The sequence below is a fragment of the Phocoena phocoena genome, chromosome 10 (assembly GCF_963924675.1).
Source record: "Phocoena phocoena chromosome 10, mPhoPho1.1, whole genome shotgun sequence".
In the NCBI taxonomy this organism is placed as follows: domain Eukaryota; kingdom Metazoa; phylum Chordata; class Mammalia; order Artiodactyla; family Phocoenidae; genus Phocoena; species Phocoena phocoena.
This window is the reverse complement of record NC_089228.1, coordinates 40,331,367-40,346,022: the sequence shown is the minus strand read 5'-3', so window position 1 is coordinate 40,346,022 and position 14,656 is coordinate 40,331,367. Positions and strand designations below refer to the sequence as shown.

General features: G+C 62.3%; 2 protein-coding genes across 3 annotated transcripts in view; one reads left to right on the top strand and one right to left on the bottom strand.

Annotated features, from left to right (window-relative positions):
- Positions 1-4,379, top strand: part of PTPN23 (protein tyrosine phosphatase non-receptor type 23) — a 37,741-nt gene extending 33,362 nt beyond the window's left edge. The window contains exons 16-25 of the mRNA XM_065885110.1: positions 39-350; positions 431-585; positions 687-838; positions 926-1,105; positions 1,204-2,944; positions 3,021-3,205; positions 3,299-3,403; positions 3,479-3,617; positions 3,705-3,818; positions 3,900-4,379. Of these exons, the coding sequence (XP_065741182.1) occupies positions 39-350; positions 431-585; positions 687-838; positions 926-1,105; positions 1,204-2,944; positions 3,021-3,205; positions 3,299-3,403; positions 3,479-3,617; positions 3,705-3,818; positions 3,900-4,379 (3,563 nt within the window). The remainder of the gene's footprint in view (positions 1-38; positions 351-430; positions 586-686; positions 839-925; positions 1,106-1,203; positions 2,945-3,020; positions 3,206-3,298; positions 3,404-3,478; positions 3,618-3,704; positions 3,819-3,899) is intronic.
- Positions 4,380-4,978: 599 nt separating this feature from the next.
- Positions 4,979-14,656, bottom strand: part of SCAP (SREBF chaperone) — a 38,533-nt gene continuing 28,855 nt past the window's right edge. Inside the window, exons 8-22 of one of the 2 annotated variants that reach the window (XM_065885019.1) lie at positions 14,278-14,390; positions 13,163-13,257; positions 11,448-11,546; positions 11,068-11,286; positions 9,967-10,343; positions 9,238-9,426; positions 8,951-9,152; positions 8,747-8,862; positions 8,139-8,661; positions 7,975-8,060; positions 6,334-6,416; positions 6,061-6,227; positions 5,799-5,879; positions 5,403-5,609; positions 4,979-5,320 (exon numbers count right to left, since the gene is read on the bottom strand). In XM_065885019.1, coding sequence (XP_065741091.1) covers positions 5,075-5,320; positions 5,403-5,609; positions 5,799-5,879; positions 6,061-6,227; positions 6,334-6,416; positions 7,975-8,060; positions 8,139-8,661; positions 8,747-8,862; positions 8,951-9,152; positions 9,238-9,426; positions 9,967-10,343; positions 11,068-11,286; positions 11,448-11,546; positions 13,163-13,257; positions 14,278-14,390 — 2,803 coding nt within the window. In that variant the 3' untranslated portion in view covers positions 4,979-5,074. Of the gene's footprint in view, positions 5,321-5,402; positions 5,610-5,798; positions 5,880-6,060; positions 6,228-6,333; positions 6,417-7,974; positions 8,061-8,138; positions 8,665-8,746; positions 8,863-8,950; positions 9,153-9,237; positions 9,427-9,966; positions 10,344-11,067; positions 11,287-11,447; positions 11,547-13,162; positions 13,258-14,277; positions 14,391-14,656 lie in introns of both variants that reach the window. The other variant, XM_065885018.1, reaches the window with a different exon arrangement.

The window sequence follows — 14,656 nt, the reverse complement described above, 5'->3', positions numbered from 1 at the left end:
ACAGGAGCTGACCCCGCCTCCTCTAAACATGCCCCCAGTGCTGTCAGGTGTGTTCACGGATGTGGAGGCCTCCCTGAAGGACATCAGGGACCTGCTGGAGGAGGATGAGCTGCTAGAGCAGAAGATGCAGGAGGCAGTGAGCCAGGCAGGGGCCGGCACGGCTATCTCCAAGGCCGAGCTGGCAGAGGTGAGGCGAGAATGGGCCAAGTACATGGAGGTCCACGAGAAGGCCTCCTTCACCAACAGCGAGCTACACCGTGCCATGAATCTGCATGTTGGCAACCTGCGCCTGCTCAGTGGGCCTCTGGACCAGGTCCGGGCTGCCCTGCCCACGCCAGCCCTCACCCCAGGTGAGCCCCCTTCCTGTCCCCGTGGAGAGAGGCTTGGCGCTGGGGTTTTCTCTGGCCTCACTGACCACTGCCGCTCCCAGAGGACAAGGCAGTGCTGCAGAACCTGAAGCGCATCCTGGCCAAGGTGCAGGAGATGCGGGACCAGCGTGTGTCCCTGGAACAGCAGCTGCGTGAGCTTATCCAGAAGGATGACATCACGGCGTCACTGGTTACCACAGACCACTCAGAGATAAAGGTGGGGCTGGGTGAGCAGTATGCAGGGGCTGACTCTAGGCTCCACCCTTAGGTGGTGAGGCCCTGAGTGTCTGTCCTCCACCCCCCAACACACTCCCTTAGAAGCTGTTTGAGGAGCAGCTGAAGAAGTATGATCAGCTGAGGGTGTACCTGGAGCAGAACCTGGCCGCCCAGGACAACATTCTCCGGGCACTGACAGAGGCCAACGTGCAGTACGCATCTGTGCGGCGGGTGCTCGGTGAACTGGACCAAAAGTCAGTGTCTGGCCCTGTGCCTCTACCCAGTCCTGCCCAGAGCTGGGCTCCAGCTACTCACCTCCTGCCGGCCCTTCTGCCCGCCAGGTGGAACTCCACGCTGCAGACCCTGGTGGCCTCCTATGAAGCCTATGAGGACCTGATGAAGAAGTCCCAGGAGGGCAAGGACTTCTATGCAGACCTGGAGAGCAAGGTGGCTGCTCTCCTCGAACGGGCACAGTCCACCTGCCAGGCCCGTGAGGCAGCCCGCCAGCAGCTCCTGGACAGGTGAGTGTGGCCCTGGGGCCGGGGTGCGGCTGCAGCCGAGACCGAGGTCGGGCTGAGGGGATGGTGTGGCTCCGCTTCTTCCCTACCTCGTCCTACAGGGAGCTGAAGAAGAAGCCGCCGCCACGGCCCACGGCCCCAAAGCCGCTGCTGCCCCGCAGGGAGGAGGGCGAGGCAGTGGAGGCCGGGGACCTGCCTGAGGAGCTGCGCAGCCTGCCCCCCGACACCTTCCTGGGGGCCGCTGCCCCACTCCACTTCCCCCCCGGCCCCTTCCCCAGCTCTGCAGGCCCAGGACCCCACTATCTCTCAGGCGCCTTACCGCCTGGTACCTACTCGGGTCCTGCTCAGATGTTGCAGCCCAGGGCCCCCCAGGCCCTAGGGCACCCTGTGGTGGCCATGGCACCTGGACCTGCTCTCTACACAGCCGGGGCCTACACACCAGAGCTGGGCCTTGTGCCGCGATCCTCGCCGCAGCATGGCATGGTGAGCAGTCCCTATGGGGGGGTGGGGCCCGGGCCCACCCCACCAGCTGCAGGCCTGCCCTCAGCCCCACCTCCCCAGTTCTCGGGCCCTGAGTTGGCTGTGGGGATTCGGCCAGCCACCACCACAGTAGATAGCGTCCAGGCCCCCATCTCCAGCCACACGGCACCACGGCCAAACCCTGCCCCTGCTCCTCCCCGGCCCCGCTTTCCGGGGCCGCCCCCCCAGCCACTGCCCGTGCCCTATACCTACCCGATGGGGGCCAAGCCACCCCTCGCAGCTCCCCCAGCCCAGCACCACTTTTCTCCTGGGATGCCCACAGGTTTTTCAGCCCCGAGGACTGGGCCCCAGCCTCATCCCACACGAGCAGTGTTTGGGCCCCAGCCTCCCCAGCAGCCCCTTCCACTCCAGCATCCGCACCTCTTCCCACCCCAGCCTTCAGGACTGGTACCCCCACAGACCCCCTATCCCTTTGCCCCTCAGCCTGGTGTCCTGGGGCAGCCACCGCCCACCCTGCATACCCAGCTCTACCCAGGCCCCTCTCAGGACCCTCTGCCCCCCCACTCAGGGGTGCTGCCTTTCCCCAGCCCTGGGCCCCCTCAGCCTCCCCATCCCACCCTGGCATATGGTCCTGCCCCTTCCCCCAGGCCCCTGGGCCCCCAGGCCCCCGCACTCCCCATTCGAGGCCCTCCGCCTGCCAGCCAGCCTGCCCCCACTCCCCACCTGGTGCCTTCACCTGCCCCATCACCGGGGCCCGGCCCCGCCCCTCCTCGGCCCCCTGCAGCAGAGCCAGCCGTGTGTCTGTGCCGAGGTGCTGCGAGTGCAGATCTGCTCTCCTCCAGCCCTGAGAGTCAGCATGGAGGCGCTCAGCCTCCTGGGGGTGGGCAGCCCCTGCTGCAGCCTACTAAGGTGGATGCGGCTGAGGGCCGGCGGCCACAGGCCCTGCGGCTGATCGAGCAGGACCCCTATGAGCACCCGGAGAGGCTGCAGCAGTTGCAGCAGGAGCTGGAGGCCTTTCGGGGCCAGCTGGGCGACGCGGGGGCTCTGGACGCTATCTGGCGGGAGCTACAAGACGCACAGGAGCACGATGCCCGTGGCCGTTCCATCGCCATCGCCCGCTGCTACTCACTGAAGAACCGGCACCAGGATGTCATGCCCTACGACAGCAACCGTGTGGTGCTGCGCTCGGGCAAGGACGACTACATCAACGCCAGCCGCGTGGAGGGGCTCTCACCGTACTGCCCACCTTTGGTGGCCACCCAGGCCCCCCTGCCTGGCACAGCTGCCGACTTCTGGCTCATGGTGCATGAGCAGAAAGTGTCAGTCATTGTCATGCTCGTGTCCGAGGCTGAGGTGGAAAAGGTGAGAGGGAGAGGTTGGGTGGGTGCCCAGCAGGGAAACTGGAAAACCAGCCCTAACTGCCCTGTTTGTCCTTCAGCAAAAGGTGGCTCGCTACTTCCCTACCGAGAGGGGCCAGCCCATGGTGCACGGTGCCCTGAGCTTGGCCCTGAGCAGTGTTCGCACCACCGAGACCCATGTGGAGCGGGTGCTGAGCCTGCAGTTCCGGGACCAGAGCCTCAAGCGCTCGCTCGTGCACCTCCACTTCCCCACATGGCCAGAGTTGTGCGTCTGCTGCCCTGGGCGGTGGTTGGGGGGCTGGGAGGGTGGTGCGGCCTCGGAGCAGGTTTGACTCAGAGACGCCGCCCCACCCTGCAGAGGCCTGCCGGACAGCCCCGGCAACCTGCTGCACTTCATCCAGGAGGTGCACGCTCATTACCTGCATCAGCGCCCCCTGCACACGCCTGTCGTCGTCCACTGCAGGTAGGTGTGGGTAGCTCCCGAGCGGCCCTCCTCTGGGGGCTCCTGGGCTGGCCTCACAGCCCCTTCCTGCTGCAGCTCCGGGGTGGGCCGCACAGGAGCCTTCGCGCTGCTCTACGCGGCTGTGCAGGAGGTGGAGGCTGGAAGTGGGATCCCTGAGCTGCCTCGGCTGGTGCGGCGCATGCGGCAGCAGAGGAAACACATGCTGCAGGAGAAGGTGAGGGCCCAGGCGGGAGGTGGGATGGGCCCTCCATCCTGGGTGACGGGCCCTGCCCGGCTGACCGGGCCCAATGCGCCCCTGCAGCTGCATCTCAGGTTCTGCCATGAGGCGGTGGTGAAACACGTGGAGCAGGTCCTGCAGCGCCACGGCATGCCCCTTCCGTGCAAGCCCTCGGCTGGCACCAGTGTCACCCAGAAGGTGAGGGAGGGAGCCCCTGGGGGCTGCTGGGACTGACACTGCCTCGTGGACTCCCATCTTCACCCACTCTTGTCTCCTCAGAATCACCTTCCTCAGGACTCCCAGGACCTGGTTCTCGGTGGGGATGTGCCCATCAGCTCCATCCAGGCCACTATCGCCAAGCTCAGCATCCGGCCTCCCGGGGGCTTGGATTTCCCGGCTGCCGGCCTGCCAGGCCCTGTAGAGCCCCCAGGCCTGCCGCCACCCAGCCTCCCAGAGTCCACCCAGCTCCCATCCTCCTCCCCACCCCCTCTCTCTTCACCCCTGCCTGAGGCTCCTCCGCCTGAGGAGGAGCAGCCAGTACCTGAGGTCCCCAGCCTGGGGCCCCCCTCCTCCTCCCTGGAGCTGCTGGCCTCCCTAACTCCTGAGGCCTTCTCTCTGGACAGCTCCTTGAGAGGAAAGCAGCGGATGAGCAAGCAGAACTTTCTGCAGGCCCATAACGGGCAGGGTCTGCGGGCTGCCCGGCCCACTGATGACCCCCTCAGCCTTCTGGATCCACTCTGGACACTCAACAAGACCTGAACAGGGTTTGCCTGCCTTGCACTACGTTGTCTCCCATGCCAGTCTGCCCCTCTTGAGGTGGGGCCTAGTCTTACTCCCATTCCTGCTGCCTTCAGCCCTGCCTGGCCCAGCCCACAGCTCTACAGGGTAGAGATGCATCACGGGTCTTGGGTCAGGTTCTGCTCCTTTGTGGGACCTGACATTTTCAGCTCTTTGCTGTGGAATAAACAAACCTGTTCTGTGGCCAGTGTCTCTGCTCAGCGCTGCTCCCCGGGAGGTGGGGGGCTGGGCCCCAGCAGCACCACCTTTAGCGAGTGTGGAGGTGGAGGGGGTCACCTTGGTTTCCACACCTCTGAAGTGGTTAGGCAAGATGGCCTCTAGAGCTGGCTTGCTAAACTTCCCCAGCCTGTAAACTCTTCCTCTAACCTGTATGGCTTCTGGCAGGAGCTGCTCTGAGCTGAGAAAGGTCTAACCAAGTGCTGCACTTTAGGCACCGGGAGGGTGTAAATGATGCCAGAGCTCATCCAGGGGAAGACGCAAGTGGCTCACAAAGCCCTTGGCTGATGTGATTTTTAAAAAAATGTTTAATATTACAGTCATGAGGCAGGACAGGACAGTTCAGAGGCAGCTTCCCAAAGATTCAGCTCTTTCCCCAGTCCAGGTCCAGCCCATTGCCCCACAGAGCACCCCAGCCAGACGGGCAGGGAGGCCCACCCTCAGTCCAGCTTCTCCAGCACAGAGGGCACGTATACTAGGCTGAGCTCGCTGCCAAAGTTGCAGACAATGGCAGCATTGTCCAGCACCAGGATCTGGCGGGCCGGCTGGGCCTCACTGTTCTTCCCCAGGTAGACTGTCTGTAACAGGTCCCCGTAGTTTAGGTCCCAAAAGGAAACACAGCCCTGGCCGCCGGTCACCAGCAGGTTGTCTGAGATGACACCCAAGCTTGCACCACAGCCCAGGTCCTGGAGGCAAGGACAGGACAGGCTCGGTGTCTTGAATCCTTCCCTAAAATACCGAGAATCCCGTGGCCCCCCACGTGCCTACCTGCTGAATGGAGTAGAGCCTGATGCCTGTGCTGCGGTCCCAGATGCTGATGAGGTCATCTAGGCCACTACTGATGACACAGGAGGTGGTACAGGTGAGGGAGGTGACATCCCCACGGTGAGCGAACATGTGGCTGACCCGGCTGCCAGTCAGCACATCCCACAGGCAGATGGCCCCATCTTGTCCTCCACTGGCCAGCACCATGGTCTAAGGGAACAGGCACAGGAGAGCTGGTCACTGTGGTGAAACACCTCTGTCCACAAGGGTGGCTTAGTGCCCTGGTGGGTGGGAGCCCTCACTCTGCTTCACAGAGGCCCTTGGGGACCAGCTCCCAGGAGTCAGAAACAAGGGCTATGGGCCTGGCTTGGTACCCCGCACCCCACCCACGGCCCTCACCTGGTCAATGTACACAGTCGTGATGGCCCCTGAGTGGCCTTGCAGGGTGAAGAGGCAGCACGAGTCCTCCAGACGGTACACCTGGGGCAGGAACAGGTAGCAGATTCTGGTCTCTCTGGGATTTTCCAAATCACACTTTGGCCAGGAATTCCCTTTCACAGTTCATCCAGGACACCTCCAGCCACTCCCTGACTGACCCCATGTGCTCCCCACCCCCTGTGCTGGGCCACCCCAGTGCCCAAGAGATGGTGCCAACACTTACTCTCAGTGTGTGGTCCTGGCTCCCAGTCACGAGGCGCCCGGCAGCTGCCTTCAGGGCTGTGATGGGCTTCTGGTGTGCACAGGGCACCGTGTGGGTCAGGTGACAAGCCACTGCATCACTGCTGCTGTACATAGGGGATGTGGGGGAACTGCCCCGCCCCGGGGCCCCTGGGGATAACAGGCCAAGTGAGGGATCTCCGAGAAGACACCCTGCAGGCAGCCCCTCTGCTCCACCCACCAGGTGCAGGCACCAGCCCAGCCCAGGTCCCCTGACCTCGGAACTGCAAGGGGCTGAGGGCAGTGTGAGTCTCCAAGGAGAAGAAATCAAGGGAACCGTTGAGCCGGGCAGCCACAATCCTGGAAGAGAAGAGCGGCTGTCAGGTGGCTCTCCCTCAGAGCCCCCAGCTTTGGGGCTGAGCACCGCAGGCCCTTGACAGGACCGTCCCACTGGCTCTGGGAACAGTGGAGCCATGAGGGACTGTGGCCAAGAGGGAAGCACAGGTGCTAGGGACCAGGTTGCAACTCCAATTATTAACCTCTGTGCCTCAGAGTCTTCATCTGTGAAATGGGAACAACTGTACCCACCTCACAGCGTGGTCATGAGGAGTAAATGAGCTAGTGTGTGTAAAGTGGTACCTGGGGAACATCATGTAAGACTGGAAATTAAAAACAAACAACGGGTATGGGCAGTCCCCCTCCACAGCCTGGAGCTAAAGGAAAGGCTTCAGGGGAGGAGAAATAGGACGTAAGGTGGGGCCCCTATGTTTTAGAGCCACAGAAGGTGTTGCTGTCTCCATCATAGAAAAGCAGCTTCGACCCAAGCACCACCTGCTCCATTTCCTTTTTCCACAAAGAAATAAAGATTATTCTCCACTGCCCCTGATTCCTAGGCACAGGATGATGGGCAGAGATGGAGACATTTGCCCTGTGGCCCCAAAGCTTTGAAGTGAGTGGGGTTCCAAATCTTACTCCAGCAAAGGGCAATGCACATCTTCACCTCTGCCCATAATCTGAAGGATCTATGGCAGAGATGGGGAAGGCACAGCACAGGGGTGGAGGGAGAGACCATGGAACTTTGTGGGTTGAGCTGAGATATGTGGGCTTTCCCTAAAATTCAAAAAAAAAAAAAAACAGCAGGGGAGAATTTCTAAGCGTGGAGAACCCAGTGAACTTGGCCAGACTGCAGGGTAGGATGTTAGCTAAATAAGCCCTGAGCAAGAAGCCTGGCAATGGCAGGAATGACAGCAGCAGCCAACAGAAACTGAGAGGTAAGAGCAAGGGGTATCCCCACCCCGAGAAAATGAGGCTCCAGCTTTAGCTTAGACGGTGGGGCCACAAACGGTCAGGGACCCTGCAAGGAAGAGCCAGCATGGGTCAGGCAGGTGAAGCGTTCAGCAAAGGCACCTAGTCATGGGTAAGGCCCAGGTTTCTCAGCCCAGAGGTGGAAGCTCAAGCCTGAGAAGCCAGGAATCCTCCTCTCCCAGGGAGTGTGTGATCGAGCCCCGGGAACACCCAGCCAACAGCCGTGCTGAGGAGGGAGGCGAGGACAGTGTCCAGCATCAAAGGGGAAGAAAAGACGGTTCTTCTGAAAATGCATTTTTCTGGAACTGAAAACCCAAGATACCTAGAAAGGTCAGTATTGACAGGCTACCTAGAGCAACTCTGACTTCAGAAGGGTGAGGAGAACTGCTCACTCTCCATGTGCCAGGCCCTATTCTAAGTGCTTCCTACCTGTTAACTCTTGGAGCTGTCACCCTCCCACTGAGGTGGACTACCTGCTGTTCACAGGTGTGGGGCTTGGCACCGAGTAGGGAAGTCAAGTAACACACCAGTGAAGGGGAAGCAGGGCTCAAGCCTCACTGTGCTGGGCTGGGCTGTCTAGGGTTGAGGCAGGCGTCCTAGCCAGCACTCGTACCTTTTGTCCAGGAAGACGAGGGCCGTGATGCCCGAGGAGACCTCCTCGCTGCTGCAGCGCAGAGTGCCCTCGATGGCGTCCCACACCTGCAGGCCCAGAGGCTGTGAGCACCTGCGAGCTAGGAGGGCCCACAAACCCCCTGCACAGACGTCCCCTCTGCCCACCTCCAGCCGGCCACTGCTCCGCCCCACCACGATGAGGCTGCCCTGCAGCTCCAGGCTCCAGATGGAGCCATCTGCGCTGGGGGCCCAGGCGAGGGAAGGGGAGCCCTTCTCGGGAGGAAAGCCCCCCTCGTCCTCAGGGGCCTGGGGCAGCGTGGGCCCGGGCGAGGGTGGGCGCAGGGCTGGTGTGTGGACGGGAGCCATTCCCTCCTCCTGGTACAGTCGCTGCACCAGGTGGCTGAAGTCATAGCCTGGGGAGGCCTGAGCACGGCGGCAGCCCGCCCGGTACCGGGGCTCGGGCTGAGCGGGCTCTAGGAGCTGTGGCTGCGCTGAGAAGTTGGTGTCGATCAAGCAGGTGAGGTCCGGCTGGTCCCCGAAGAGGGAAGTTGGCGGAGGGCCCCGGGGACGATGCCGTAGTGGAGGACTGTCCCCAGGCTCCTCTGGGCCACCCTTCCCACCGTCCGACAGCCGTTCCCAGCTCTCCTGAGCCTCCAACACGCTGCCAACACCACTGTCCTGGCGCTGCCTGCTGGGGGGTGGGGAGGGTGGGGTGAGGACAGTGGGGCACAGATGCAGGGCAGGGCATGGGTGGGAGGTGGTGGGGTACCTACCCCGGGTGTGGGATGCGAGTGAGGCAGTCTCCAGTCTGCGCGTCCCACACACACACGTGGCCTGCCAGGCAACAGCTCACCAGCAGCATCCCGTCACTGGCCAGACACTCGATGTCCTGCGGGAGCACAGCATGGACATGGGCACGGGCGCTGGTGTCTGCGCGGCCCAGGCCTCAGGCGCCCCCAGCTCCTGCCCGCGCTCACCATGAGGTGCCCGCGCAGCACCAGGGGCACAATCTCTGTCTCGGGTGGCGCGTAGCCGTAGTCATCGCAGGGCAGCTCCCCACGCCGCCGCCGCCCGGGCCCCGAGCCGGGTTGCCCGTAGTTGCGAGGGCAGAGCACGCGGTATAGGCAGAGCAGCAGCAGCACGAGGACGATGCCCGAGGCCAAGCCGAGTGCTGCCACCCTGCGCCGGGCGGAGCCTGGTGAGGCATGCCCCATCCCCCCCCACCCCGTCCCTGCCGGCTGCCCCCCTCCCTCGTGGGCCTTACTTGTACAGGGTGATGTCTCTGTGCGCCTGCGCCGTGCCTGGCCCCTTGGGGCCGGCCTCCCAGAGCCCACCCTGCCCAGGCCGCGGCGGGGGCCAGGCACTGCGGCCGTCCTGAGGGTGCCGCCCCTCCAGGGCCTCCCTCGGGTTCAGGCGGAGCGTGACTGGGATGACAGGCAGCAGGCTGATGTACCTGGGGCCGGGCAGCGGGCAGCCTCAGCAGAGATGCCCTCGGAAGGGACCCCCCCCTCCTGCTGCTGCCCCAGTCCCCCTCTCTGCTCTTCATACGGGACTCAGCTCAACCTGCCAGGCTCCAAGAACACCCTCTCAGGGCAGTCTTCCCAGCATGGGCTGGGGCAGCAGAGGTAACGTCCCTCCCCAGCTCAGCTCTGGCACCCCAACCTTGCTCTGTCACAGAAACCGGCAGCCAAGCCATCACTGCCATGTCTGTCACCCATTCTGGCTCAGAGTGGGTGGAAGTGAGTGAGGTGGATCTCATTCTGGCCAAGTGGCTGACAGCAACCTATGACTCCCCAGAGCAGGGCCCCGGGCTACTCTTAGATTGTGGATGCTTGGAGCCCTGGCTCCTACTTCACAACCTTAGGGGTGTTTATTTGAAAGGAAATGCAGAATTCAAACCAGAGGGTCTCCCTCCTAAAGGGAAGGGATGCTCTGGGGACAGTGAGCTGACATCACCAGGTGGGGAGGTGGAACCTGGCACAGCCCAACTCACCTCTTGGCCAGTGTGATGTTGTAGTAGCTGAAGAGCGTTGGCCAGTGGCGGAAGGACAACTTCCTCCAAAGTTCCTCATCCTCAGTCCCCCAGGTTACCTCTGGGGCTTGGCTATCATGGATGCCCTCAGCTGGAGCCCCAGGCTCGGGCAGCTCCCCTGGCAATGTCTGGTTCTCGGGTAACTTAGAGGCACCAGGTGGGAAGATGGAGAAGGCGGGGTCCGGGTGGCTGGCAGGCAGCACACCACTAGGCACAGGCATGGAAGCCAGGGCGCCCTCGCCCAGAGGGCTCTGCTCTGTCACCTGGGCAGTGAGGTATGTGCGCAGCCCTGCTGGGTCTGTGTACACCAGGATGCCAATCCAGACAACGGTGCCAGCCTGCAGTGGGGCATCGGGTGCTCAGCAGGACCTCTGGGAGGAACGGACAGCCCCAACCTGTCCTACCCTCCTGCCTTCCCAAGTCCTCCCACTATGACTGAGGGCCAACTGCCCCCAGAGGGACCTAGTTCCCTTTCCATGGTCGGGGTTTGGGACTCCTGGCCTGGAAACAGAGGTGCACCCTTAGGTTTGTTACAGAACTTTCCCATCTCCAAACCCCATCTCAGCTTGGGCCAGAAAGCTGCTACTTTTCCCATGGTCAGCATGGCCAGAGGGACCAGCTGCATGACCTGCTCCATGGACACCAAGGGTCCTAGTCCTCAGAGGGCCTCAGCCTTGCTGCCGTCTCACTTCAACTCCTTAGGAGAGGCCCACTGACCAGAGGCCAGCCCTGCTCCTTCTCCCCTCTGCCCAGCCCAGCATTTTCTGATGCCTGCACAGTGAACCCTGACTCAGGCAACCACGGTGGCTCTATCCCAGAGCACCCCGTCCTGGGTCACCCTGGGGAGATGACTCCTCTCCCTGACAACCTCGGCTACCTCTCCAAAGATAGGCTTATCACCCCAGAAATCACCAGGGTCTGGGCAGGAGGGCAGAGTGGGTGGCTTCCCAAAGCCAGGCTTCAAGAGGCCATGAAGGCCTGAGGGGCACCCCCCACCTCCAAGGCAAATGCAAAATGCAAGACGGACTTGAGCGCTAGCCCTCTGGCAGGGGTGGCAGGTACCATGATGAGGCGCTGTGCCAGGCGGGTTCGGGCCAGGAAGTAGACAACACGCAGCCTCTTGGGGAGCCGCAGGTTTCGGAAGGAGGACGGTTGCAGTGTGATGGTGTGGGGTGTGGACGGCCGCACAGCCAGCTGCCGCTCGAAGCGTGCTGGCCGCCCCGCCGGCTTAGCTGGGGGCAGGCAGGCCTCAGGAGGCAGCCGCTTGTTCAGGTCCGCTAGCTGTTGGGGGTGCAGTGGTCAGGGCCCAAAGCTGCTGTCCGGAGGCTGTCCGCAGGGGGCTGCTGCCCTGCCCGAGGCCTGCCCCTCTCTCACCCAGAGATCCCCTGAGCACAGCCAGGGATGCGGAGGAGGTGGGTGGGCAGGGCTCAGCCCAGTCCTACCTCCATCCGGCGAATGTCAATGGACAGGACAGTGGTGAAAAACAACATCTGAAGGAAGAAGTCAGACACCAGGCCCACGACGGCAAAAAGACAGAACTCCTGGAATTAAGCAGATGAGGGGACAATGACCTCACGGCCCAGCACCCAGAGAACCAGTTCCATGCCTGCAGGCACCTCGGAACCTGTAGGGCAGTTTCAGGCAAGGCACAGCAGAGAGAAAGGAAAGAGATGCTGGTAGTTCTAGAAATCTGGGAGCGGCCAAGGAGGATAATGCAGCAGCTCCCTCCCTCCCCACAAGGGGGCAGCAGAGACCTCCCCCCAACCCCCACACCTTTACCCAGAGAAGGCTGATGCCCGAACTTGGAGGTGAGGTGCCTTGACCCAACTTGGAAGGTTCTTTTTTTTTTTGCTGTACGCGGGCCTCTCACTGCTGTGGCCCCTCCCGCCGCGGAGCACAGCCTCCGGACGCGCAGGGTCTGTGTACGGCCCAGCCGCTCCGTGGCATGTGGGATCCTCCCGGACCGGGGCACGAACCCGTGTCCCCTGCATCGGCAGGTGGACTCTCAACCACTGCGCCACCAGGGAAGCCCCAACTTGGAAAGTTCTGAGCCCCACCAGCCTGCTACCCAAAAAGCCCTCCCTGACTGAGCCCCTGGCCCTGCTCACGTGCCATGGACCAACACCTACCTAGAGCCCAGGCCTGGCCTGGTTTGGGAGCTCTCAGAAATATTCCTGGCCAGTGACCACACTGGACCAATGAAAGGAAGGGAAGAGCTCAGGGGGGAATTAATCCTGCCCTGAAACTGAAAAGGGGTGGTCTCTCTGCTCCCCAAGCCCTGTGGATAGATGGCGAGTTTTCTCAGATTTAAGTTTTTCTCCCCTGCCCTTGTTGCGACCTCTGGCACATCACCATGGCTTCTACTCAAATGTGGGGTGAAACGAAGGATGGAGCACATGATGGCACCGTGGTCATGTCAGCTCTAATGTCCCAAGGCTGCCCGCATCCTGCAGACGCCCTCTGGCAGGGGTGGGAGCCTGAGGCCCCTGTGGCCTCAGCTCATCCCCAAACCTCAGCAGGCCTACATGCTGTGGGGGAAGGACAGGGAGGGGATGGCTCTTCACTCCCTTCACACAACTTGTCCTGGAACCGGCAGTAACAGTCTGGGCTTCTGACTCAGTGTGGGTTCACCCCCACCTCTGCTCACAGCCTCACAGCTGGGCCAGGGCTCTGGGCAATGGCCAGTGGCCCTCCCAGGGTGCAGGCCATGTGTTCAGAGGCTGCAGGGGTGGGTCAGGGCTCGGGGCAGGAAAGGCAGGAAGGGCCTGGTTCAGGGGCCCCAGCGTGTTCTGAGAACTGGGAAACGAGGTCTGACTGGACCGCACAGTGGGCAGCCAGCCTCTGCTGCAGCCACCAAGCCCCCTCCTGCCACTTGGGTGAATGAGAGACAGGCAGTGAGGGGCAAGGACAGGGTCAAAGGCAGAGGCTGCCAGGCTGGGAGCTCAATCCCGTGGCCCATCCTCGGCTCACTGAGTCCTCCTCCTGAACCAGCTATGCCAGGACCACCCTGTGCACGGTACGGTGACAGCCATCTTGCCAGCAGAGGGCCCACCTCATAGGTGAGGGTGGCAGTGTAGAGGGGGTGTGCCCCGCACAGCTGGGGAAACAGCAGCTGGCTCCATGCTCACCTAAGCTACAGCCCTGGAGGGGGCCTTACCTGGATGGCAGGCACAAGGGTAAAGTAGCCAATGAGAATGATGCCCAGCTCTGTGGCCATGTTCTTCATGATGGACCAGCTCTCATTGCTTAGGCCTGCAGAGGATGACAACAGGACCATGGGGCCAGCACGTGACCGCTGTCCACTACGTGTCTGCACACAACCACATGGGGAGCCTTCTAAGGCAGCCATTCCACCAAAGCGCCCCAACCCTCAGGACCCTGCCAGTGCCCGGGCTCCAAGGTGCTGCTGTCACAGCTGCTGCAGGGAAGGAGGGTTTGGAGGGTCCAGGGGAGAGCTACAACCATCAGAGGAAGGGAGAAGCAGGGTGTGAGTTGAGCAAACCCAAGAGGAGAGCCAAGTGACCCCAAAGCTGGCACATCCAGCCTCACATGCTGTCCTCGTCGGGTGTGCATGGTCTGTCTGCACGTGGGAGAATGGCTCGAGAGACAGAGGAGGTCACTGTGTGCTACTACCTCAGCCCCTCCCTGGGCCCCAGACTATCACATAGTCTCATGTTTAAAGCTGAGCACCTAGTGGACAGCGGCCATTTCCCCTAGTCTCCTCAGAACCCTACATCTAGTGCAGAGCCTGGCCTCTCACAGAAGCTCACAGAGGTTTGCTGATTGAACAGCCTGCCCCCAGCCCTGCTCCCACAGATAGGGGGTGAGGAGGACGAGGAGGTGCAAGAGCTCAGACCTCCAGGCTCCTTTCTCGCTTTCGCCAGAACCCCAGATCCCCAGCTCCTGCCACGGAGGCCACAGGGGGCTTTCCTGACAGCTGTGGAGGCAGCGTCTCTGAGGTGACCAGCTTCAGGGGCCTGGGCCTCATGTGATGGAGTGAGGCAGAAGAGAAAAGACCAGGTGCCAGCCTGACGAAGGGTCAAACATATAAGCCCCGCAGCAGAGTCTGGTTTACTTTCTGACTGACACATGAACCAGGACGAAGCACGGCCTGGTGACTCCACGGTTCCTCAGGGCTCATGCTAACAAGCTGCCATGTGACGCTGGAGGCCACAGCAAGGGAGGCTCCTGGGCTCCCTGTTTCCTCAGCCGGAAGAGGTAGCACAGCCCCCCTCCCCTGCCCTAGTGCACCCCACACTCCCCACCTGTTACCTTGGGCGATGCGCAGCTTCACCTCGAGGTCCACCGGGGTGGAGACCACTGACTTGGTGAGCACCAACACGTTCTCGAGCCCAATGACCACCACAAGGTAGGGGAAAATTTCACTGGGGACAGAGAGGGAGAGGGTGAGCAGAGCGCTGAGGAGGGCCCCCGACACACAGCTGGTTCTCAACGGGTTTGGGTCCCGGGGGGCTGTGGGGTTGGCACCCTACAGTGGGGGCTGCTGAGCGACTCGCACAGCACAAGACTGACCCCCGTCCCAGAAGGGCCTCTGCACAGCTCTCAGCTTTCAGGCAGGCTTCAAAGCCGTGCGGGGAGAGAGCGACCACCCCCATCTCCATCCATTCAGCACGGCGGAGAGAGGCCCCTG